Source organism: Pan paniscus, chromosome 8, assembly GCF_029289425.2.
Source record: "Pan paniscus chromosome 8, NHGRI_mPanPan1-v2.0_pri, whole genome shotgun sequence".
Classification (NCBI taxonomy): Eukaryota; Metazoa; Chordata; class Mammalia; order Primates; family Hominidae; genus Pan; species Pan paniscus.
The window spans coordinates 24,038,140-24,065,272 of NC_073257.2; the positions used below are offsets into that span (position 1 = coordinate 24,038,140).

General features: G+C 37.2%; 1 protein-coding gene across 2 annotated transcripts in view; it reads right to left on the bottom strand.

Moving 5' to 3' along the window:
* Window positions 1-27,133, bottom strand: part of USP6NL (USP6 N-terminal like) — a 140,239-nt gene that overhangs the window by 55,085 nt on the left and 58,021 nt on the right. The window contains exons 1-5 of one of the 2 annotated variants that reach the window (XM_034929937.3): window positions 23,239-23,500; window positions 18,565-18,632; window positions 16,452-16,534; window positions 9,606-9,645; window positions 732-812 (exon numbers count right to left, since the gene is read on the bottom strand). In XM_034929937.3, coding sequence (XP_034785828.1) covers window positions 732-812; window positions 9,606-9,645; window positions 16,452-16,534; window positions 18,565-18,632; window positions 23,239-23,293 — 327 coding nt within the window. In that variant the 5' untranslated portion in view covers window positions 23,294-23,500. Of the gene's footprint in view, window positions 1-731; window positions 813-9,605; window positions 9,646-16,451; window positions 16,535-18,564; window positions 18,633-23,238; window positions 23,501-27,133 lie in introns of those variants that run through there. The other variant, XM_055092406.1, reaches the window with a different exon arrangement.

The following is a 27,133-nucleotide window of genomic DNA, read 5'->3' on the forward strand; positions in this document are numbered from 1 at the left end:
TTCTCAAAAATATCTTAAATGAGCCTGTCACTTGAAGGAAGATAACTGACACAGTATTTATTGCCACTGATGATATTTGACCTTTCAAATAAAACTTACAGCTTTGGAAAACTTCTACCACCAGGAGCTTGACATCTTCTCACTGTTTAAAGACTTTTCTGATGAGACGCATGGTGATATTAATATATGTATGTATTTTTCTCTAACTAACTTAGCACAAACTCAACGCAAGGCAAAAACATTAAAGGGGAGGTTTGCTAGAAGCTTTTGAAAAAGGAGATTGCTCCTGCTTGAGGGAATGCTTTCAGAGGCCAGCCCTCTCTCTTTCTGAGCAGTATGATCTGTGGATACAAAGCCCGGAACTGCTCCAGTGATTCTGACCTCAAAGGGAAGCCAACCTCAAGATGGGGCTGACAGTGCAGAAGGCAGAGAAGAGATGGAAGAAACTATGGCACAGGCAACTTCATTAAGCAGCTGAATTAAATCACTCCTGAAACCCATCCCACCTCTGAACCATTCAATACTGACTTAAATGTTGAAACCAATCCGAATCGGGTATTATGTTACTTACAATATAAAAACTCCTAATTCGAGGCATACTGCTAAATTAAACCAAAATTTCAAAACCAAATATGAATGTAACACTCTTATAATTAAAGAAGAACTTCTACTATGAAAATCCACATTGAGTTTATATAGTTTCATATGGAAATAACATGATTTTAAATTACCTTTTCAGTGTGCTTGTATTTTTCCCATCCTTTCAGCATTTTCAGCCATTTGGTAGTTCTTTCAATTTCCAGGTGCTTTTGCTAAAATAAAATTGAAATTCATTGTTATTGTTGTTCGTTTCTTTACTTATGAGTTATAAAAAACTTCAAAGAAAATGCTTCTAAAAAAGGAACTAAAAAAGTTATGCTATATTAGCAGATATCCTAACTTGTAAAAAGTTGGATAATATCAGAACTGTATCAATACTAGTCCATAGCTAAAGTTAAGATTAATAGGAAATGCTCTCTCTAGGTAAAAAGATAAAGATATTATTTAAATTTTCCAAGACTTTAAAAGTAACCAAAATATTGTGTATTCTGCAAATTTAAAGAAAATTTTAAAAAATATTTTGAAATATTTTACAAAGCAACAAAAACACTACCTCGAAATTTAATTCTCTTCTTTCTTATTTTACTGAATTCTAGTATATTGTTGTTTTTAGCGAGAGTTTTTTAAAGGAAAAGTGGCTGTTTATTTAATGGAAAGATTAATGTGTAAGTAGCCTTATGCTAGAGGAAAACTATTAAAAAAAATAAAACTAAGTACTAGTTGCTGCCCTAAAGAAATGTGACCAGGTGCTAAGGACAATGGACAAGGAACACACTGCGTTGTGGCAGGCACTGGCACAGGCAGGAAGGGCCACGGCAGAAGGGGCAGTCAAATCCACCTAGGCATGCCAGAGAAAATGATCCCAAAATGAGGAACAGAGAGATTATTAGGGTTTGTTTTTTTTTAATCAAATGCAATGTGGGAAAGAATGTTCCAGGCAGCCTTGAGAATGCATGTATTTCTGAGACAGCAGGGGCCGACAGCAGCTCCAAAGGGTTTACAAAAAAGCATCAGGACACCAGGCTGCCAAAGTTGGGAGAAGTCTCTTGCGTGCCCACTCAAGTGAAATTCAGGGGCAAGGCTGTGGAATGGGGAAAGTGAGACGGAAAATGCTCGCTCTTCACTTGTTTGGTTTCCAGGAGAAGGAATATTTTTTCCTAAGTACCTGGGCCCATGAGTGTAGTAAGTATATGAATAAAAAGCAATGGAAATACAAGTCTACTCAGAAAAGAAAATCATTCTGAGGATACATTTTATACTCAAGGATGCATGCTCACTGCAACCCCACGAGGTAGGTATGATTGTCACCATTTTACAATGAGGAAACAGGCACAAAGGGCTTAAGGGACTTGTCCCAAGTCACCCCTCTCATAAGTGGTAGAAGACGGATTCAAAGCCAGGCAAGCCTGGCTCCAGGACGTACACTCTGAGCCACCACATCTCTGGCTCCCATCCTGTCCTCTGCCCTAGTTCAGGCAATCATCATTCCTGGATGGAAGCAGCAGCTCCTTACTGATTGTCTGCAATCCAGCCTCAAACAGGCAGACATTATGCTGGCAGATGGCATATATGCCTCACCACCACTATTTTTAGACCTAAAAGTACATAAAATTCCAAAGAAAATCCTGAATTTAGGAAAAGTTATCTCACCAATGAGAATATTTTTATAGAATTTCAATTTTAGGCATATTCTTAAAACTCTCAATTACCTAACTCTTTTTAAAATTTTTGATGCGTTTCTCACAATAAAAGATGAGCACTCATGAGCAAAAGATATTCTTTTATAATTCGTATTTTTCAAAAGGCTAAGTATATTTTCCTCATTATATTATTAGTGATAAACTGTTGCAGATGGTTCCAGAAATATGTTTAATTTTAAAACCCAGTGGGGCACTGAAATCTAATTAATGTTTCTGCTAAACGTGACTTTAGGGAAGGCCAAGCTGTGAAAAATTAAGATTGATCTAAATTGCCATTTGGTATTTTTTGTTCTTCTGCACTTTCTCCCCTGACTTCTTCAAAGCATAATCCTTTTTTCCACCAACAGGAAAACACCAAATAATTCAAGCCAACCCAAGAGTATAATAACATACACTTTGCCAGGAACAACCCTGCTGAGATCTAGCAGGTCTCTTGCTATCTTTCATTTTTATGACCATGAATTATCAATGAATCACTTTAGGAAGCAGTCATTTTTTTAAAAGCACACTTTTGAATTCTAATGCTTATCATATATACAGATTATTTTAAATGCTATACATTCCCACACTGCGAGAACAAAACACACACATACAAAAAAAATTAAGGATCATTAAGTATGCTTTTCCCTACAGCAAAAAATAAAATAAAATAATATATATTATATATACACACACACACACACACACACACACACACCCCTTGGGAAGCTATAGGATCCGAAAATTATGTATCAGTATTCAATCAAGTTTAAGTGCTAACTCCATAATGCTGTCCATTCAACAATACCAAACTTGAATGCACATGAAAGTCTCTTTCCCCCAATCATGAATCTATAATTCATAGATGAAATATACTTTCTCACCAAAGATGCTGAAGCTAACTATTCTAGCAACTGTTTTGAAGAAGTAACTGAAAACATATTCATATGTGACAAATGTGAACTTAAGTGCCCCCAAAAAATAAGCTAGAGAATGTCATCTTGCCATAGACTCAACCACAATAAGACAAAACTGGAATACAATAGTGTATTAGAAACTCCACTTAAAGTTCAACAGAGACTTTAAAGTCGACATATCTGAAACTATTTTCCCAAACATGCTGCTAGTACCCTTCTGTCCCTGACATGAACTAACAGCATCACTACCCACTAAGTCCTCCTTCTCTCTCACTTCCCAGCCCCAAACCACACTCTGCTGGGTCCATGTTCTGTCTCCTGCTTCCATCCTGTCCTCTTCCCCAGTTCAGGTAATCAGAGTTCCTAGATGAAAACAGAAGCTCCCTGCTGGGATCCTTGTCTTCACTCCAGCCTCCACACTGCTACCACAACCCTTCACACATGTCCCAGTTTATAATCCTTCAATGGCTACCCATTTTCTAGAAGTAAAGTTCAAATTTCTTAGCACAGCACACATGAGCAGCCTTTCAGAATGTGGCCCCAATTCACCTTCCAGCTCTACCTCCTGCTACTTCTGTGATCTGGCCACCATGAACTATTTGTCATTCCCATACACAATGCATTTTCAGCCTTTATGACAAATGTTTCCTATTTGTCTGCCTGTCATGTTTTCTCACCATCATTTGGTAAAATCCTATGCATCCTCTCAAGACCTAGGTCAAATGTCCAACACCTGGAACCTTTCCCAGATCGCTCCATGTTCCAAGCAAAACCAACTGTTCCCTTAGCATTCCATGGCATGGATTCAAGACCCAGATGACCTGGGTTCAAATCTGAGTTCTGTCCCATACTGTTTCATTTGGGGCAAACTACCTAATCTTTCTGTACCTTAATTGTCTCATCTATAAAACGAGAATTATTTTGATCATTGTTACAGCACCTAACACCTGTGTTCTAGTTGGCCTAAATGCCCAAATTGTATTATCAAAGTATGAACTCCTTGACTACAGAGACTGGATATGTTCATGTTTTTATCACCTAAAACAGTGGTTGTTATATAAGAAAAGTTAAACATTTAAAAATTAAACAGAATTTACATAAGAAAAAACAACTGAACCCTATGAAGGAATTAATAACATTCTGTGGTCTCAAGGTGGAGGGGTGGGAAGTAGAATGAATAGGAACAGATAGACTGAAACCAGAATGTTATTTCTGATAGCAATGTGATCACTGTAATACAGAAGTAACCAGAAGTTAATATCCCGTATGTGGCAGAATGGTAGAAATGGAATTATTCCATCACGCGGGTAACACTTTTCAAAGTGTTGCCAAAAGGCAGAGCTGCTGATGTTAACAGCCTATATGAAACTGATATTAAATAATTCTGTTGGCTTCATACACAAACATCTTAGTTCTCTCAATTTGTATTTTGAAATATTTCAAACCTACAGAAAAGTTGAGAGAATTGTGTGTCACATACTTATAAATGCTTCATGAGACCCACAGATTATTAACCTTTTGCTAGATTTCATTTATACTATTTAGGTTTTTAGGGGGAACTGATCATTAGACAGTCACGACATGAATAGTTCATCCCTAAATATTTCAAGTACGTATCGCCTAAGAATGAAAACACATTATCCTACATGATTACAGTACCATTATATCCAAGAAATTTAAAACTGGTTACTACCTCATAAGCAGCCTATACACCAAATTCCCCACTTGCCCCAAGACTGTTCTTTATAGCTGGTTTTTTCTGTGGTGTGGGCAACTCGGAATCCAATCATGCATTCTGCATTGCCTTTGCTGGCAGGTCCCCAAAGTGCCTTGGCCTTTGTCTCTGATGACACTGATGTTTTGAAAAGTCAAGGCCACACTATCTGGCTTTGTGTGATTGGCTCCTCTGGATTTCAGCAGGATTATCACCCCATTATGTTGTCTTTCCCAGCATCACATCAGATGCACACGATGCCAAGCTGTACCACTTCTAGCGATGATGCTACAGTTTCATCATTCAGTAAAGGTTAGTATTTGCCCAATTTTTCCATTAATAGAGAAATTCCCTTTTGTAACTAATGAATAATCCACGTGATATACTTTGAGACAGGGCGCATATCATGTTCCTTAACAACTCTACCCAATGGTCTCATCATCCACTGATGATCCCTACCTGAATCAATTATGACTGTGATGGTGGTAAAATGGTGTTTGGGTTTTTTTTTCTATCATTCCTTCTATATTATTAAATGACATTATTAACTTTGGACTTTAAAAAGTTTTTCTTTTCTAGATCCTCCCCTTTCAATATCACTATAATCTAAAGAATTATTTGATTCCATGATTATAATCCATTATCATCATTACTCTTTTTGAACCTCAAACTGTCCCCTAGGAGGTGGGTTAGACTACTTCCCGTCTGAGTGGCAATGTCTCCCCTTCAAATTTGTCCTTTTGATATGCCCTATTTGTCTTTTACCATTTCTTAGTGTTCTGGTACAAAATGATTTTGGCCCACCTTATACTCTCCCTATCCCAACCTGCAATCAGCCATCAGTTCAAGAACCTGTGATTCCCTGTAGTGGAGAAGATGTTCAAAACTAAATTTTGGGCACTGGATGTGCTTCTCACCAATGAAATTTTTATAATTGTATAGAAGACTCTGACATAAGAAAATTCTACTTCTCTCAGAATGTCAGAGCAACATACAGTCAAGGAAAATAATGCAAAGGCCATCATCTCCACCTCTACTCCCTCTGCTCTCTCTCCATTACCTCTACTAGCTAAGAAAATGCTACACTGCTGTATACTTTTCTTCCCATGAGCTGTTTTCAGGGAAGGGCTAAACTTCTGTTTAAAGTTTATGATATAATACCCTATTGTCTTAAGTTGATGTTGCCTCTAAGTCAGAACTGGCCTCTCCTACTGGGGCAAAGAAGGTGGAAGGATTAAAACTGGAACCAATATCTTCTTTGTTACCTCTCAACCTCCAGTGATCTGAGACTACGTTTTCAACCCTGTACAGGACCAGCTGAATAGTAAGTATTCAATAATCATTTGTTGAATCATCTACATAGCTTTGTCTTCTATCTGGTCCAAGGCCCTTCCCACTATTAACATGGCTAATAATTCAGATAGTAAAGGCTAGACACGTACACAATGCATGGATGGATATTACATAGCCTTCTCTTGTAGAATAAGAAATCTTGGGATTCGCTCAGATTCAAGTCTTCAGATGCTTTAATGGCTCTATTTGAACATTACTGCGTATTGTGATATAATGAGAACTATATGATCTCTGCCCCCAGTTCCCTCCTGGAGGTTGTGGGAACCTCTAATTTATAGCCCTTCACAGGTGATAACCTAAGACTTTCAACTGGCTTCTGACGTGAGAGGCAATCTTATGGAAGTGAGCTCTTAACCTGTGAGGTCTGCACCTACTCTGGTTAGTGTCAGAATTGAGTTAAATTGTAGAGTTAAATTTGGGGTCCACTTGGGGAAAAACCGACACATATCTTGGTAACTGGAAGTATTTTGTGCTGTGTCAAGTATGAGAGGAGGAAAAACAGTTTGGTTTTTCCCTATCTTAACAGTTTGCTTTTTGTTTCAGTTAGGACTCATGAGTGAGGACAAAGTTGATAGGAGTCAGGCACGCCTAGACCTCACCAGCAGAGGTCAGAAGAAGACAAGAAGTACAAAAAGAAACGTGTCTTTTTACAGAACACCCTGACATTGGAAAGTCTATCAGTCATGTATCTTGAATAAGATTTCATACTACATTAAATTAAGATTTTTTTGATATAAATAGGTTCCAATATCCTATACACCACGCAAAAGATTGCACTACATGAAGGGATAGCTGAATCTATGAAAATTCATAGTTTTACATACCTATTCTTCCTTATTAAAATCATCAATAAGCTCAAAGAAACAATATAATCCATTATTAATACAGTTCTCTGTATAGAGAGTAAATATAATGTTTGTTTATGTGCTTAAGTGCCTGTTTGGGGGAAACCAAAGCACTTAGTAAACACCAATACTAATCCTCTTAGGAAGGACTGTATACTACTCTCCCTATTTTAAACAGAGAACTGCCTTATGTAAAATAATACATTGGCAAAGCTGGAAGGAAAGCTGTGATTACCCAACTATGCACTAGTGTACAAGTCTTCCCCGATGGAAATAAGAGCATGCTTCAAGTGTACGCTCTATAAAGACTGCAGACCAGCAAGCCTATCATTTCTAGACTTTATTCCATTTTAAAAATGTAAACTTTTTAAAATTCATTTCCTGGAAATGGTAAAACTTGGCTACTAGGACTAGGCAGTCACCACAGAACACAAGAACTTAACTCAAACCTGAAGAACTTGGGGGAAATCCTGATAAACTAAGAGGCTTCCAGCCTTAGGCTGTTTTGCATGTGGCTAAGTTCTCATTCCACTTTAAAGAAACCAAAACTGTAAAAGGCAAGTCATGCAATATGAGTGCAGTTTCCGTACAAAAGGCCTTAGGGAAACCCAATCAACAGCCTCTGAATCCTGTCCCCACCCCCAAATAAAAGACAAGTGAATATAAAGTTATATCTTATTTTAAAATAAATTACTAAGGTACGCATAGATCATTTTTTAGTGATTCCCCATTAAATTAAACTTTCTGGAGAAAACAATCAATTAATTATAAGCCTAACTGCATTAAGAGGGCATTTACTGTATAGGCACCTCTCTTAAAAAACTAATAAAAAATTTTGAAAAACAATATTCCTCAAGCATGCATCCTCCTGTATCTGATATTTCTTCTTTTCTTCACCGCCCCATTTATTGAATCATTTAAATCACCAGTCTGAAGACTTTCAAACTTTCTGGATCAGGAAATTACAAAAGGGGGAGGGGAATGTTGGAGAGAGAAGTCAATACTGGACTGCCAGATTTTTATTTTGCCAAATGTGGATATCTTTTGTTAAAGATATCTTCCAACTCTTTCTGATTTCTCAAATAAAAGACACTGTAACACTTGAAGGGACAATCTCTGCCAGTCTTTATGTCAATATATTTAGTTTTACAAAGAATCCATTACATTAATTCAGCCCAAAAGAGAGATCATAGTCAGAGTGTGGGAACAAATCCTTACATTCCCATTCAAGGTGGACTGCCACAAACTTCACAGGGGCAGCATTTACCAACTTCTCACTATTACTCACTATTTCCTTCTCAGTCCTTCCTCAGCTACAAAGAATCTGCCTTTCCCCTCCACCTGCACTACCACTGCATTTCACATATACCATGGCCCCACCAGGCCACCAGTCGTCTCCTACCTGTAGTCACTGGATGTGAGCTTCTCCAAGGCAGAAACTATGTCTTATTTAATCCTAGCATTCTATGCAGAACTAGGCCAGTGCTTGATACATAGTTGCTATTCAATTATGTAGATATTAAAACAAAGATATTCATTTGCTGAAACCTCTAGGTTATGATACTAAGAGAGAACCAGACAGTCACAAGAGAATTCAACTGCAGGTCTGCCTATAGGGTTCTCTATATACATAAAATGGCAATTTCATCTACATCTTAAAGTTTTGCTACAGTTTTGATTTTCAGAAAAGTTTGATCCCAGGAAGATTTTCTAAAATATTTTTCAAATTCCAATTCCAATTTCACCTTCATTACCTGAAATTCAGCCCCTTGTCCTCATCAAACATACATGAACTGATAATAATCCCAGTCAATACCCCCACTTTCATTCTACAGTTCATTTTCTGGTACAGAAACAGTAGGGAGGAGAAGGGAGATTTCGGACAACCTTAAAACATTCCGTCACTACTTCAAACGCATGCCTGGGTGTGGAGCCAGTTCCTTGCTATGTATAACGAGGAAAGATTTTTAAATGTTGACAAGTTTACTATGTAACACTTCTCTAAGTACTTAAAATACTAAAATACTGACCCACAGAAAACGATTTTGGTTGTTGTAAGAAATTTACTAAAATCTCCTGGAACAGTCACATTTCAAAGAACTGCTGGTCTTAGAATGCTGCTTTATTTGCCACAGGGTACATGAGAATCACTTGTGAAGCCTTTAAAAATTACCTACCCAGAGACGCTGATTTCACAGACTGAGGTGGGAGCTGGGCAGCTGTGCTCTCAAAGCCTCTCTGTTCTGAAGCACGCCTAGCTCAGGACCTGCCAGTCTAGAATGAAGTCTGTCAACTACCTATCAGAATCTCCTAAAATCTCCTAATATTATTTCACCATTAATTATTATCTTACAGTGGCATAATGAGGTCCAAAATCTAACAATGACTGTACCATTTCCATATAATATGGCACTTAAAATCACAAAGGTGGTCAATGTTATTCTTCTAATAAAGGCAATTCACCAGTAACTGTAAATACATCAAGAGCAGGACTTACCCGTTCCACAGCCGCATTATGATCTGGGAGCTCCTCCTCACTGCAGAGGAAAAACAGTATTATATGAAGTTGTTACAATCAAAACAAACTTTTAAAAGCTTATATACTTATAGATACATATGACATAAAATATTTATTTGTCATCACAAGAGTTACATAGGCTTCCATTCACTGAATTCAATATGAAATGATAGCTACTCTAGAACCACAGGGCCACCTATCTTCAAAATCCAGCCCTGCACTGTCACCAGTAGCCACAAGCCACATTTATTAATAAAAAGCATCTAATTAACATTAAAATTTAATTTAGTTTAACACTGAGTTAGTCTCACTAGGCACAGTTCAAGTGCATGAATGTCACGTAGCTAGAAGCCACCATATTGAACGGTACAGATATAGAACATTTCCATCACTGCAGAAAGGTCCACTGGACAGCACTGCTCCAGACTAGGAGTGAGCAAACTTCTTCTCGCAAGATAAATATTTAAACGGTAAGTATTTGAGGCTTTCTGGGCCATACCATCTTTTTCACAACGATAGCTCTGATGTTGTAGTACAAAAGCAACCACAGACACTACGTAAATCAAGTGTGGCTCTGTTCCCACGAAACTTTCACAAAAATAGGTGGTGAGCTGGATCTGCTCCACAGGCCCCAGCTTGCCACCCTCTGCTTTAGACCACCACCTCCACTCTTGGTTCAAACTATGGTCTATAATCAATGATTGTTTAAAAAAATAGCATAAGGAAAAAACTGCCTCCAACAGACTTGTGAATTTAAAGAGAAAACTTTATTCAGTACAACAAAGAATGCTTGGCTGGGTGCGGTGGCTCACGCCTGTAATCCCAACACTTTGGGAGGCTGAGGCAGGTGGATCACCTGAGGTCAGGAGTTGAAAACCAGACTGCCCAACATGGTGAAACCCTGTCCCTGCTAAAAACACAAAAATTAAACGGGTGTGGTGGCAGGTGCCTGTAATCCCAGCAACCTGGGAGGCTGACACAGGAGAATCGCTTGAACCCGGGAGGTGGAGGTTGCAGTGAGCTGAGACCGCGCCATTGCACTCCACCCTGGGCAAGAAGAGCAAAATTCCATCTCAAAATAAATACATAAATAAGAATGCTTCACTGTCAAAATTTCAAGAGATTATTTTTTAAATATACACTAAAAGATCAAGTTCATTTCTGACACAGTATATTTGTGATATCACCTCTAATATAAAATATTCTGAGATTCTTGTATTAACTGTCAGTAATATAAAAACCACATGCTATCCATAAACAAAGTTATGCACTTTGAGTAGCTTTCTCAGTAGTACTGTTTTGGCAACACTATGTTTATATTCTTGCCTTAGTTTCTCTTGAGATCAAATAATATATCATCTTGAAGAGCACGATAGAGCGGTATTCACCAGTACGGTATTTTCAAAGGCACCCTTTTTCTACTCTGAGGAGTCCTTAGGTGAACAATTACTACAGCCACAAAACTAACAAAAAAGAATAACCGCCAAAAGAGATCTTAGAGAGTCCAAATCTCTCATTTCACAGATAATACAACTAACATTTTCACTCAGTCGAGAGACGTTTAGCACTAATTCAGTGGGTTCAACTTCATACAGACAAGATCTCAGATCATGCAGGAGTATATGAAGAAAAGGGACGGAGGTTGAGAAAACGATTCTCAAGAAGAAACGAAACTGGTTACAAATAAAAAAGTCTTCAGACCTCATAGATGGATGACAGAGTAAATATGTGGTTCAGCTTTCCTATACAGATGTTCTGGCATGATTTCTCCATATCTAAAACTTTTCATGGAGAATCTGCTGTGTGCATACCAATCTCCACAGAGCTTTTCCCCCTCAAGTCTCTGTGCTGGCATATGCTTAAATTTCACACCCTTCTGAGGATGACACTGCTGCTGCTTACCAAGAGCTCCCTGTAATGCCCAGAATACGTAAGTTGGCATGCTGGAAGAGCTCAGTAAATGGTGCTGAATGAAGATATGAACAGGAGGATGAACACATGCCTGCAGGCATGGATGCATCCTTACCTTGCCTCCTAAATATCCTTCAAATGGAGGAGAAGAAAGAAGGACCACAATCTGGGTGAATGCAGAGAATTCCTTTAGGTCAGCAAACTATGGTGCATAGGCCAAATCTGGCCCACTGTGCATTTTTGTAAAGTTTTAATGGAACGCTGTCACACTCTGCCATGAATGTATTGTCTCTGGTTGTTTTCATGCTGCAACAGCAGGGTTAAGCAGTTGTGACAAAGACCGTATGACCTACAAAGCCAAAGATCCTTCATATCTGGCTCTTTAGAGAAAATGTTTGCCAAACCCTGCTTTAGAGAACAAGGACTTAAGAGCACCTAAAGGCTGCTTTAAGAAAACACCAAGCTGATAGCAAGTACCTATATCTCACAGAAATACAGTAAGGGAAAACCATAAGACAGCCATCTCTGGAAAGAGACTGACCTTAACTGGATACATTGTTCATCTACTCTTAAACTTTGAAAGTATTACTAATCGGAGTTTATGTGCCTATAACCTCTCAACAGCTAGGTGGAGTATTTATGTTAACTATAAGATGAACTTTCATTTGGAAACTTAAAAGTTAACTTGTTAAAATTAATAAGTTGACTATATTGACTAAATTTTATTTTTGTTTTTAAAGTAAATTTTATCTAAGTTTAAATTTAAGCCAGTCAAAATTTATAGGATTGGTAGAAAGAGTTCCCAAGCCTTTGTAATCAAAATTATATATATAATATTTTTATTATATATAAAATATATATTATATATTATATCATATATTATTATATTATATACATATATATTATTTATATTTTTTTTCAATTTTTTTTTTAGACAGAGTCTTGCTCTGTCACCCAGGCTGGAGTGCAACGGCGCGATCTCCGCTCACCGTAACCTCCATCTCCTGGGTTCAAGTGATTCTCCTGCCTCAGCCTGCCAAGTAGCTGGGATTATAGGAGCACGCCACCACGCCTGGCTAATTTTTTGTATTTTTAGTAGAGATGGGGTTTCACCATGTTGGCCAGGCTGGTCTTGAACTCCTGATCTCGTGATCCGCCCGCCTGGGCCTCCCAAAGTGCTGGCATTACAGGCGTAAGCCACCGCGCCCGGCCAATGATACTCTTTAAAAACAAACCCACCTTTATTCTGCATATCATATACAGTCATTTTATACAGTCACAGTAAACTACAGAGAGTCTGCTTTTATAAATATACACATTTTGATAAGTAGCTGAAAATCTGAAGCTTGGTATTAATTTTATCTTATTTCTGGTATGACTTCCTTCTAATTCTTCTATTAATAACTTGTGACCTAAATACATTATCTATCATTATCCAAATACCAAACATTCTTTGTTAAGTAGACTAGCAGTGACTATTTTTGATTAAAATGTTAAAGTTCTCCAACTTCTTCCTTAAACAAGCTCTGTTTCTCTATTCTCCAGCTTTAACTCCATCATGGCACACACTGGGGAGAATGCCTCACTGCTGAGTACTAAACAAAGAGGTTGCTCATCTGGCAGAGCTCAGTTGGTTTGGCAACAGCTTTCATATTTATTGTGTAATCTATTCCAAAACCAAGTTGTTCTATATTTGTTAATTACTGTCACTCCACATATAATAACAGGTAATTTAAGTTTCTAAAACTGTAATTAGATATAAACTCAGGCAACAAAGGTTGCAAAGTTATTTTTGCCATTTTATTGTATTAACATTGACACTTAAAACCCAATTTCATTGCAGAATGAATCAAAAATTACAAAGAACTAAGTAGAAAAAAATGCTCTTTTGATCAAGGTGTGACAGGGAATAATATCTACATGCTTACACCAAATGATTTTATTCAATAGTGCATAAAACTCCGGTCTGTGGTGACAAGCAATAAAAACCACTAGTAACAATGTCTGGAGAAAATGTTTTACTTAAACTACTCATTGTACTAAAAATCACTGATTTTGGTGAAATTTATTAAGGCTTGACATTACCCTAATATCCATTTCTATGCTTCATTATGTTCATCTGTGTTGTCTGTTTTAGGACCACATCATGGAGTAAATAAAATTAGTGTGATAAAAAGTATGAGAATGAGTACCAATCTACTTTATTTTTTAAAAAGCGGTGAGCTTAGCTATCTTAGTACGTATCTCAATAGCAGTGTTCATTTCAAACAGTATCCTTCTCTTTATGTCCTCGTTTTCCCCCTTTAACTTTCTTTCTAGGCATTTCAAAGCACTTGTTCTGTATTTCTCTTATTTAAAATACAAGAAAGCAGCAACAGGCAGCATACTGTAGCAGTTCAGAATGCAAGTTCTGCAGGAAGACTGCCAAGGTCCACACCCTAGAGCTGACGCTCACTGTCAATACAACGTCGGCAAGTTACTTGACCTCTGTGCTTCGGTTTCATCGCCTAAAAAGAGGAAGACAAAAACAGTACCTACCCCAAAGAGCTTTTCAGGGGAATAACTGAGTTATTCCATGTAAAGAGCACAGAACAGTGCTCAGCACACAGTAAGTGCACAATAAATATTTGCACTTTTTCCCCACTAGAGCCAAATGGACCTTAGCACAGACAGTGAAAAAACAAATACAAAAGAACTGATTGCAATATTCAGATTGCCAAATACAGACTAGGCTCCTGGGTCAGAATCACTTATTTGATGGCTGTAATAGTTCAAACATGGTTTTATACCTAGAAATGCTTCTCAATAGACAAGAGTCAGAGAGACTGGATGCTTTCACTGGGGAATGTCTTCCCACCCAACTATCACAAGTGTGGACAAATCACTGGATCCACATTTGCAGGCATATTTCATGAAATTTAGCTGGCACCTATATTCATTATTTTACAATTTCAGTTTTGTATACCTTTCAGATTTGTGAATGTAGGTTTTTCTTAAAATTCATTTTAACTTGATGGTATGTTTTCAATTCCCCCAAATCAATGGACTGTGTATGTGTGATCACAAGGGTGTGTTTAAATGTTAATAATGTATTTGTGCACTTAAAATTTTACATTGGAATCCATAATGCTAAAAAGCCAAATACAGCATTTGCCAGTTTAAAAAAAAGTACCTCTTGTTTCTAGGGCCCCGCTCATGTTGTTTTAAGCAATAAGAAAAGAAAATTTAGGTAATTAATAGATCCATTTTGGAATGCACAGGTTTCCCTATGTATTTTATACCATATTTGGACCATCTTATGATTTAAAAAATAAAAATAAAAAATCTGGTACAGTGGTTCATTCCCACCAGAAACACTTGGGAAGGTCAAAATCAGCTGAGGTGCCTCCTATCTTTTGAATCAAAATCTAGGAAAGACAAGGAAATCTATTTAAACCGTTTCCCAGCTGATTCTAATGTGCAGGCAAGTTTGGAACCCACTGGTGTTAACAGTCTTAATGGTTAAATTGTCCTTCATACCCCAGATCTGCACACTAACCCACACAAATATGCAATCATTTCTTGTCACGTGCGTAGCCAAGTTTGATTTTTTAAAAAAGTAGGGGTGGAAGTTTAATTTAAAAACAGTATTTCCATCATAGTTAAATATTGCTGCTATTCTAGTGAAGTTCAAAGGCTTCTGATTATAGAGGTGGGAGGATTGCTTAAGGCCAGGAGTTTGAGAAACAGGGCAAGACCTGTCTCTACAAAAACAAAACAGTCTTCTGATTATAACTACTCAGAAGAACATTTCAGATAGCTAATGTCATTAGGTATAATAACACTTAATATTTGTCCAGAACTTTATAAAGTATTCTTATATTTTACTTTTTCAAAGCCTCAAATACACCTGAAGATACATAAAAAAAGTATGTAAACTAATTCCTGTTTTAAAAATGAAGCACAAAATGGCTACATGACCAGAGAACAGCAAAGCCACAAGAAGAGCACATATTCTCCAACTCTGGGAACTGTTTCTGTCTGTTGGTTGGTTGGTTTTACTCTCAGAAAAACATAATACAGCAAAATAAATTCTAGACTCAGAAAAAAAGAAAAGGAGAAAATAAGGTCAAAGGACTGTACATTACTGTGAACTATACAAAAAACGAATGTTTTTCCTTCAAAATTTAATCATGTATTATAAAATAAAAAGTCCTGGCTTTTTTTCCTATTTATAATAAACGAAATTGGAAAAGAGCACAGTTGAATGAAAATTTAGTTAATCCTTAAATTGCATGGAACTAAAGTATAAAGATGAATAGAAGTCTCTAGCCTGTAGGAAACTGATTAAACAATACCAGAACCAGAACAGACAGATTCATATCATGTGAAGGATGTTTTTAAGGATCCAAATTATTTTAACTGCTTTACTTTATGTGATCTAGACCTCTCTCTTTATATAACATATTCAGGATGAATGGAATTAATTTTGAGAAGCAATATTATGAATACATTTATAACTATAAGGAAGATGAATGGCATTTCTTTACAAGGCTAATTTTCAGGCTGTATAACACTAAAGTTCGAATTGCTATTTATTTTTAAAATGCACTGGTACAGAATGAAATGTTTTATAATTATTTTTAAAATACAAATTATCCATTTGCATTTAACTCTGTTGAATTATTAATATAACTCACGTACTGCACTTAATGTTCTTACTAAATTGCAAAAAATATTAAAAATTATATCTTAAACAGTTAAATTTTAATCACAGAGTTGTTAAAAGAAACCCAGGAATTTAGTACCAAAACGCACATTGTAAGACTATTCCTTATTCACAGCAATTATATTAAAAATAAAGAAAATCAATATAATAGGTGACCACAGAAACATTATAATCTAAAAAGCAAGCTTTCAATCTATGTGACTTACTGTAAAAAGCCAAATCTATCTGTGACTTTGTAAACAAGGTAATCAGCATCTTCCCAAGGTTCAATCTCTGCACCTTCTCGTCCCTAAAATAAGGCACAAAAAAAGGTGTTAATCAGAGTTTATAAAACTGAATAATTTTTTAAAATAAAAGGATGAAGAAATAAGAGCTATTTTTAATGTATTACTAAAAATAAGAGCTGGAAGTGAGGCATTATGAGCCTTAACATTTTTTTTTCCCCTTTAAACCCAACTATTTTTGGCAAGATAAACACTATTTCCTAGTTATGACTCTGGAAGACGCTGTGTGTCAGCAGCAGCTGACGCGGAGCTGAGCCAGGATCAGGCCAGGGTTCCTTGGGGAAGCTAATGAGGAAAGAAGAGCGATGGGGATGAGAAAGCCACTCCAGAAGAAACTGACGAACCCTACAGTTCTAGACCAAACACGTCTCAGAGAAAGAGATTTTTCTTTTTTGCCTTTTTATGCAAACTCCTTAGAGAAGCAGGCAGAGAAGCTCCTCGTCTATTTCTTTACTTCACAGCTATGCCAGCCTGAAACTACTCTTGCCAAAGTCAAAAATGACCTTCCAGCAGTCAGACCTGCTGCACGCTCTTCAGGCCTCATCTAACGATCTCTGAAGCGTACTTGTCAGTGTCGCTCGCTCCCTCTTCCCAACTCCTGTGACGTTGTCCTCTCATGGTCTCCTCATGCCCCATCAACTCTTCTAATGGCTTTTTCATGGGTAACTCGTCATTGATGGTGTGCCCAAAGTTCGGTCCACAGCCCGCTGCTCTTCTTAATCTAGGTATCATTTACTCTTAGGCTATTAACTAACACTGATCAGTGAAGAAACCCCAAATATAACTATCTATATCAATCCCTCAAATTTTACACTCAAACTCCCAACTGTCTTGTGGACACCTCCATCTGTCTGCTTGTGTGTTCTCCTCTCAGTACACTGCGAGCATCCTGTAGGCAAGGGCTGCTGCCACTCCTGTCTATGAATCCCCAAGGCCCAGCACGATGCCTGGCCTGTGTTAATTGTGTGGGGAAAAAAATGCACACAAGCAGGAATGAATGAGAGTGACACTGGTTTTAAATTAGTGAAGCAATTAAATAAGTTAACTGAGTTTTTCATGGACTACAATAAAACCTCATCACAATGAAGGAAACTGTGTTTGATGTTCCAAAAATGAACTCTGGGAACATAACTGCTAAGCTGAGCATCACCTGTATGCCTCATGGAAGCAGGACACAGTGCAGGTGGCTTTCTATGATTTAATCTCCTGTTATCCTCACAAATAATCAGAAGGAACAGATACATAATTACAAGCAAGTGATACAAATACAAAACATGACATTTATAAATCACTGCTAGGACTCATTATAGACCTCAGGAGGTAAGGTATAAAGAGGTATGTCAACTGTCAATAATTGTGATTTTCTATAATATCAAAAAACAGATTCCATACCAACATAAGGATAAAACGTTAATGGAAATTATACACACTTATATAAATTCAAAATCTACGATCCATGGTAAATTTATAATAGCAGATGTAAATTATGAACGCAACGGATATGTAATTCCATATACTTAACTTAGTCAAGTATTTATTGAGTGCCTAGTGTGAATCAGGTAATGTCCTAGGCATTTAGGATACAAAAGTAAATCAAACAAAAGAAATTCCTGCCTAGAATGTAGAGTCTCGGCAGGTGTACAGAGTGCTGAGGGTAGAATCAGGGGCATTAAACAGGGAGGTGGGAGGTCAGAGAAGATCTCAGTAAGACGAAAGCATCTGGGCAAAGATCTGAAAGATGTGAGGCAATGAGGCATGAGAATATCTGGGACACAAGTGTCCCAGGTAGAGGAAACAGCCAGTGCAAAGGCCCTGAGGCAGGAGCAAGCCTGGTGTGCTGGAGGAACAGCAACCGACTGAAGTGGAGAAAAGGATGAAGAAAGACAGGAGATGAAGTCAGAGAAGATGATCTCTACGTCCCCATGAAGTTAAACAAACTGCTTCTGGAATTTAAGCCCTCCAAAAAGCAAATCCATTTCTATTTATATGGTTTTTCTAATAAAACTCACCCAAAGTGTTAAATATGGATACTTACTCTGTCATATTTAGCAACTATTTCAGCTCGCTCCTGGGCAAGTTTGAGTGCTACATCCTGGTCTGAATCTGTGGAGAAGACATCAAATTTAGATGAATTGTTATTGAAAGAATCGTAAAGTTAATTAATTATGAAACTAAGACATAATAAAACAAAAAATAAATACTGCCTAAAATGACAAATCAACAAAATCAAATAAAAGGATGAGTTAAGTATTTGTAACTACAACTTTGTAATAGCAATACATGTAATATTCAATAAAAAAGCAAGTTCATTAAGGCATAAACTTAGGACATGATAAATCTTATCCTTCATGAATCAATTTTGGATCTAAAATTTCACAGAAATTGATGTTAAATAGAAACTGAAACTGAAAGCTCTAAGTTTTCAGATGAAGCCCACTTGGGTAGAAGAGACAAACATTCAAAACGGCTTTTAAAAAGTAAAGGAACTTGGATCTCCACAAAATAAACTAGCACAAGATACAATATTTATTTTACATGATACAAATATGTCTTTGTTTAGCCTTTTAGTTCCCTTTATCAACAGCCTCAACTGCTATAACAATCTCCTAACCGGTCTCTAGGACTCCAGTTTTATCATACATATGTGTGTGGACACACACACAGACACACACACACACACACACACACACACACCCTTCATCCTTATTAACATTAGGAGACTTTCAAAAACATAAATCTGACAACAAAAGTCGAGATCATAACATGAAATAGTATGAATATATACCATAAGTTTTTTTAAAAGATGAATAACAGACTATATAAAAGGCTTCTCTTACCAAAAAAAAAAAAAGCATTCTAAGAGAAAATTAGTCAAAGGTTATGAGCAAGAAATTCCTAAAAGTAGCAACAGCAGTAACAACTGTAACAACTATACTGCATTCTTATTAAGTGCCTGGCAGATAGTAAGATACTGCCAGGCAGCAAATACTGTGCTAATAAGCACTTTACCCTGCCTTACCACATGACACTCTAAGGTAGGCATCATTATGAATCCTACACCGCGATAAAAAAGAGGCTTAGAGATTTTACGCAACTTGTCCACAGGCATAAAGCTAATAAACAGCAAAGACAGTTTTCAAATCCAGACAGTCTTGACTCCACAGCCCACAATCTTAATTACTATTTTATAAAAATGATGACTAAAGACATGAAAAAGGACTTCCAGTTACCGATGGCAGATGGAACATATGCTTTTACCTCCATTTCCCCTAAAACCCCACTAAAATAGCAACTATAGGGATTCTTGAAATCCCCTCCTCAAAGCAAATGGTGGTTCCTAAGGAGGGTTAAAAACAAGGGAGCTGAGTAAAGGAAGTCAAATCCCTGAAAGTTGAAGGGACATGCATGTGTGTAGCAGAGCCGGCTACAGGGTGGAAAACCAAACCCTCATTCTCCAAAGCAGGAAACCAATAGAAATGCCAAAAACGGAAGATGCATGAAGCAGCAATACTGGCATGTTACCTAGCGCAATGAAGGCACACAGGAAAAGAATCAGCCAGGGCAGTGGAGAGTGCTTACTTCTATGGAGCAGGCAGTGAAAAATACAGGAGTCTGCTATTTTCAAAATAAGACTTACAGATTGCTGAATCTTTAAGCCAAATATAGGTCTGATAAAAATAAAATCTAAACTGAAAAACCAAGACATAGAAAAAAAAATCAACTTCATTAGTAACTAAAGAAATACAAGTTTCAAAATATCACTTTGCACCTATTCAGACTAACCAAAAAATGCACTGATAATACTCAATGTTGACAACAATGGTGACATTGCAGTTCCTTATAATGAAGATAAACATATAAATGTATAAAATCTTTCTGGAAAGTAATTTGATAATATGTGTAAAAAAAATCTGAAAACAGACATATCCTTACCCAGCACTACTGCTTCTACAGATTTATGCCAATGAGATCATCAAACAAGCGCAAGGTTGTTTATAATAGTAAAAACAACAGAGTGGGAAGTTGTAAATTTGTAAAAGCTTATTTGGGAAAAAAATGTTTGTGTTACTGCTTTTCCCAGTTAAACTACAAAATGTGAATATGCTTTCCTTTGGGGGATGTGTGAATAACTAAACAGAATGATTCAATAAAATAAAAATACAGATGAGTTGTTCAGATTTTCACCATGAATTAATGCAAACAGAAGTCTGAGATAATCAACTCAATGATATACATATTCACTACCCTATTTTAGACTTACAAGCCTTTGTCAGTTCCTTTTTCCCTCTTCTGCTGTCCAATTTTAAAACATGATACACATCTACCAAAGCATAGGGAAAGCAAATTAACAGAAATTAAAATCAAGCTGGGTGTGGTGGCTCACTCCTGTAATCCCATGGCAGGCAGATCACTTGAGGCCAGGAGTTTGAGACCAGCCTGGCCAACATGGTGAAACCTAGTCTCTACTAAAAATACACAAATTAGCTGGGCATAGTGGTGCTTGCCTGTGGTCCCAGCTTAGTCGGGAGGCTGAAGCAGGAGAATCGCTTGAGGCCGGGAGGCAGAGGTTGCAGTGAGCTGAGATCGTGCCACTGCACTCCAGCCTGGGTGACAGAGTAAGACCCTGTCTCAACAAAAAAAAAAAAAAAAAAAAAAAGAAATTAAATTCAAATTAAGAGAATCTGACTACTTGTGAAACTCCATTTCTATTATCAGAACTGCAAAACATGAATTTCTTTAGTAATCAGGCCAAATTCAATAGATGAATGCTTTATTGGAATGTCTTTTATACCAGTCCCTTAATCCTGCTACCAGTCCTAGGCATCACAAGTATATTTCCAACATAACAATGAAAAGTTTAAAAGTGTAAAGGCAAGGACTGGGGTTGAGAGGTGAAGACGCAACATATCCCAAGAAAATGTCATTGTGGCAAACTATAAAATATAAAGCTTTACATAGATCACTGTCGGTCTATAGAGACTTCCAGAAATACTGGACTTCTTATTGGAATTGGACGAAATTGCATCCTGATTTTTTGGGAGAAGTATGATGTGCTTTAAAGTGATCAGAACAGTTAACTCTAAATCAAATAAATAAATTCTCAATCTTTAAACTCCCTTAGAAATGTCTTATCCCTGAGTTACCCCATGGGGAGAAAATTTTATAGTATTAATGTATGTTTTCTAAAAGGAGAGTGAATTTAAAGCCAAACGCATTTTAGAAAATATAGCCAAATCTGTTTCTCTGAGGAAACTAAATGAAAATGTTAATCTTAGCCAATATTCAGTTTAGAGACATTATTTTAAAATCTGCATTGCAAGGCAAACAGTAAGAAGCAGTATCCTTATGTAGGGTTTGCTATAGTTAAATTATGGCTCATACTATCTGGTCTGAAGTTTATTAAGAATTACACTAGAATACTTCCTTTGGTTTCATTCTGATTACTTATTTAGAAATTCTGTTGAAAGAACCAACCGTGTGCCCCAAAACAGTGACTGCAAACGATTATCAACAGCTGTCTTGTGTCTGTGTGCACATGTGAACAAAGTTCCAGGCACCTATAAACAACGGCAGCTGTGTTGGTTGGTACTTACGTCACATCATTATCAAATAAAAATTTAATCAGGACATTATCCCAAAAATTCACACCACATGTTTATGCTCTCCTTGCATGACAAATCCATAAATAAAAGTTTATTTGGAAAAATGTGGTTTGAAATACAATACCACTTGTTGCCAAAATATTACAGTAATTAAAGAGTAATGAGTGTTAAAATAATTGTAGCTGAAGAAAAAGTTCCTATTATTAAAAATATGTAGATCATGTGCAGAAATATGTAGATCAACTACTTTATTTTTTTTCTTTTTTTCTTTTTGAGACCGAGTCTCACTCTGTTGCCCAGGCTGGAGTGCAGTGGTATGATCTCAGCTCACTGCAACTTCCACCTCCCAGGTTCAAGCAACTCTCCTGCCTCAGCCTCCCGAGTAGCTGGGACTACAGGTGTGAGCCACCCGCCTAATTTTTGTATTTTTAGTAGAGATGAGGTTTCACCATGTTGGCCAGGCTGGTCTCAAGCTCTTGACCTCAGGTGATCCACCCACCTCAGCCTCCCAAAGTGCTGAGATTACAGGAGTGAGCCACCGCACCCGCTTAGATTAACTACTTTAAATATCAGTCCTCTCATTTCACCAGGATGTTTGTTTAAAAAAAAAAAAAACTACATTATCCAAGCCAAATTAAATCAAATTATTTTTATGATTTTTTATCTAATGTAACAAAGTTTCAAAGTAAAAGAGGCACATTTTAAACAATAAGGATCAGAAGATACTTGGATACTCAAGTGTGTAGGAAATACTCAAGTATACAGGAAAATATCTCAGCACAATTTATAGAAGAAAATGACAACTACACATTTTTAAGAAGCATTTTAAAAATTGACAACTATACAATTCTAAGATGACCTGTTTTTCCATTTAATCTGCCAAGAACTTCTAAGAATCCAGTACCCTCCTGAATTATATGCTTTAAAAGCAGGTATTGTATCTTAATGTCACTAAATTAGCACCAAATTACAATGAAAAATTCATACAAAGTTACTAAAGTTCATTTCCAATAAAATAAAATTTACAGCAGACCATTTTTCCTAGAGTACATTTTGACAGATGAACGTTAAAAATATAAACAACATCAATTTTAAAAGTACTTTACCCTTTGTGAGATAATCAGTCTGGCCTTGGGAGTTAACAACAGCTTCAGTCCTCATAGAGTAACTTATCTATTCCAAGATTTCATTATTATTTTATAGTTCTCGAACACACCAAGAGTGCTGCCAAGCGGTACCTCACACATTCTGCAACTAACTAAAACAAAGAAAGGCAGAGGCAGCTCTACTTTAAACTATCTGTGAAACAAGCACAAGAAGAAAAAGTTTGAGATGCATTCTGTCTTCTTCTAAGGGAGAAAAAAACCTTGCTGTGGTTACACAGACTATATATTTTCAAACAAAGCTGATCATTGTTGAGGGTGAAAACACGGCTTTCAGGCTACATCCCAACTATGAGGCACACCAGCCTACACCAGCATTCCATCCGCTAACAAACAGCGGCTTGAAAGAAGCAGCTTCATAATGTGCCTTCATCTTGTGTCTCGATATTAGCCACTTTCTTATTTCTTATTAAAAATAAAACTTGTCACAGAGCAACAAAAAAATGTTTATTTAAAACATTAAAGCTAACCAGAAATGCTCCTCTCCTCAAATACATTTTATATCTTAATGTAATTTTTAATAATAATTCTTAATGTGAAAATTGTAGCCTCTGTTTCAGCCCGTTTCAGACAGGAAGCAAAATACATGCTAAAGTAGTGGTTTTGGACATTTTTAACAAACCACACACACATACAAGTAAAACAAATGTCTCATGAAACAATATGTACTACAAGTACTGTAAGATGGCACTACAAATTTTTCCATTCTGTTTTATTTACTCCTTCCTTCTTCCCTTCATTGTTTCTCCCTTTCTCTTAAATGGGTAAAATCTACAATTTGCAACCATTTTGCAAAAGTAACATCCCTGTTAGAGGCATGCCTATGGACATTAATTACACTTAACTGGACACTAATAAATTAAGTTTACGCTCAGCTTAAGCCAGGTGTAACATTCAACTAAAGCAAAAGATCTCAGAAGTTGAGAGGGGGAAAATTTCTCAAGCCATATACCAAGGAATAAGAATTAGACTGGTGCCAAAGTTCTAATCAGCTAGAAGATAATGAAACACTATTTCCAAAGTTAAGAGCAAAAAATTATCATGAACTTGGAATTCTATACCAACCTGAGGAAAAATAAAAAGATTTTTAGATATTACAAGGTGTGGTAAGCTGAAGACTGACCTTCTGCCCTGCCAGGAATGTCCACATCCTAACCCCTGGAATCTGTAAATGTTGCCTCATAATTGCAAAAGTGATTATAGATGTAATTCAGCTAAGGATCTTGAGTTCAGAGATTGCCCTGCATCATGCAAGTGGGTCCAGTGTGGTCACAAGAATCCTTCTGAACAGGAAGCAAGAAGATTAAAGGAAGGAGGAGGCAGTGTGATGGTGGAAGCAAGACATCACCAGCTAAGGAAAGCAGGCAGCCTTTAGAAGCAAGAAAAGGCAAGGAAATGGATTTTCCCCTAGTGGCTCCAGAAGGAACCAGCCCTGCTGACTCTGGCCCAGAGAAACTTGATTTCAGACTTCTGACCTCCAGAACCCATTAAATGATACATCTGTGTTGTTTAAGCCACCAAGTTTGTGGTAAGTCATGTGCTGTTACAGCAGCATGAAAACACAGGATTCAAAGTTTACTGCCTAAATGTCTCTTTGAAAAAGAATTTGAGAGTATACTACAGAAAAACAAAACAGCAACAGGAAGAACTGACAAAGACGCTCCTTGACCAAACTTTGGGCAGGCTCCTTTAAGCCCTCTTCTTGACTACCTCAGCCTCTACCTCAGCCTTGTCCTATCTTCAGCCTGCCTAGCCCAGCTGTAGCAAGAATCCTGCTAACTCAGTTTAGCAAGAATCCCCCCACTCTCCATGAAATCTCATCATCCTAGATATCTGAACAGATTCCTCATCCCCCACCCTTGATATCTGATCACCCTGGCCTGTCTTCAGCAAGAATCCTGTTATGTCGGTTTAGCCAGAATCCCCCTACACTTGATGTCTCTCCTCTTAGTGATTTTCCATCACTGACCTTCTTGCTCTGCCCATTGGCTATCCATCTCCACTTGTCCTTGCTGCGTGCAGAGTTGAGCCTGACCTCTCCACTGTTTTAACAGTCTTGATACCAACTGCAATGGTCCTGAATAAAGTCCACTTTCCCTTTTTAGCAAGAGTCAGAATAATTCTTTTACACAAAATAAGAAAGAGAGGCAAAAACAGGATCCGTAACATTGCCGCAGGCCAAAATTAGACATTTCCAAATGCCAACTGTGTAGCTGCATAGAGAGCAACCTGTCTACATTAGAATAGGAAACATAAGGTGTCTTAGAAGAGAGTGGATTCTAGGCAACACAAAGATCATGGGTATAGTAGTGATACAGTAAAAGCTTACATATAAAGACATCAAAAAGAGTGTAAGGGGGCTATTAGAAATCTGAAGACAAGCAATTAGCAGAGTGAGAAAAGTCAGTCTGACATGACGTAAAATAAAAAGGGACATGGCTGTGACCTTGATGGTATATGAGAAAAGTGAATTCATTTGATTTTGACATCTTCAACGTTAGGGATTATGTTTCCTTCCCTACACACCTCATCATAATACTTGAAACTGAAGTAAATGCTATTGACATTATTATGATTATGTAAGAATTGCATTGGCTATTAATGTTCACAATAAAATATAGACAATGTCTAAAACTGAACCCTGATCTGCACACACACTCCCCACTCCAAACCTAAGCCCCCACTTTCTAGAAGCAATCACTGTTAGCTGCCAAAAATATTCTCCACACTATTCAAGAATCTGCATGTATTCATGAACACCCACAAATATTTAATCTCCCATTTTATTCAAAAACTAGAATCATTCTAAAATCGACACCTCTTTTTCACTTAACAGTACATCATGGAGACTGTATAGGTTAACACCTATAGATCTGCCCGGCAGTGCCCCTAAAGGTTAACAACCATTTCTGGGGGAAGAGGCAGAGGCAATGGGCCCTGTTTGTGGCATCTGCAGATTTCCATGTGGCAAATACTCAAGCTATGGTGGCCAGTTTCCAAGCTGCCAAAGTGATGTCACTGAGTGCAGTTTCTCCAGTACCCCAGTGGGTCCACCTCAACCTTTTCCACAGCTTTACAGCACCCTAAAGTATTAGTATAATTTATTCAACCAGCCCTTCTCTGTGGGAATGAACTAAGAGAAACTTAGAGAATGGATCAACTTGCAATGGGAGCTAAAGACGAAGCACCATGCAATAAAGAGCTTAATAGGCAATGATGACCAAAGGCAAGCTGAAAAAATGAGGAAGCAAAAACTACCAGTAAGCAGAGAAAAGTAGCTGGTACAGAGAAGGAAACAGCACCTGAGATGCAGAGCAAAGCAGTCACCACAAGAGACCTTTTAGCCCAAAAGAGACTGAATAGCCCACCCCGAAGCTGCTTCATGCTTCAGTTCCTGATGGCTTTCATTTCTAGTATAACGAATTCAGACAGCAAATGCTCTTTTTTCCTTACAATAATCTGAATAAGTTATTTGTGTCTTTCATCCAAATTCACTGGCGCCTCTTAGTTATGTTTTCAGTTGTGACCACTTTCTCACTGAACCATGGACTAAGATACATCAAGAAAAAAGATTATTTTTAAATGTTGAAATCTTAGTAAACGTATTTGTGATCACTTCCTCACTGTACCACAGATTAAGATATATTAAGAATAAAGATTATTTTACATGTGGAAATCTTAATAAACACCATTGATAAAAATGCCATTATAATTTTGCCATGCTCTAGATCCAAGGCTGGAAGGAATGCTCAGAGGAGGAATGAGCAGTGAAGCAGATTAACATCAAAGCACAACTAAAAACACAAAAAATAAAGGAAGGTACATCTGCAACAAGAGT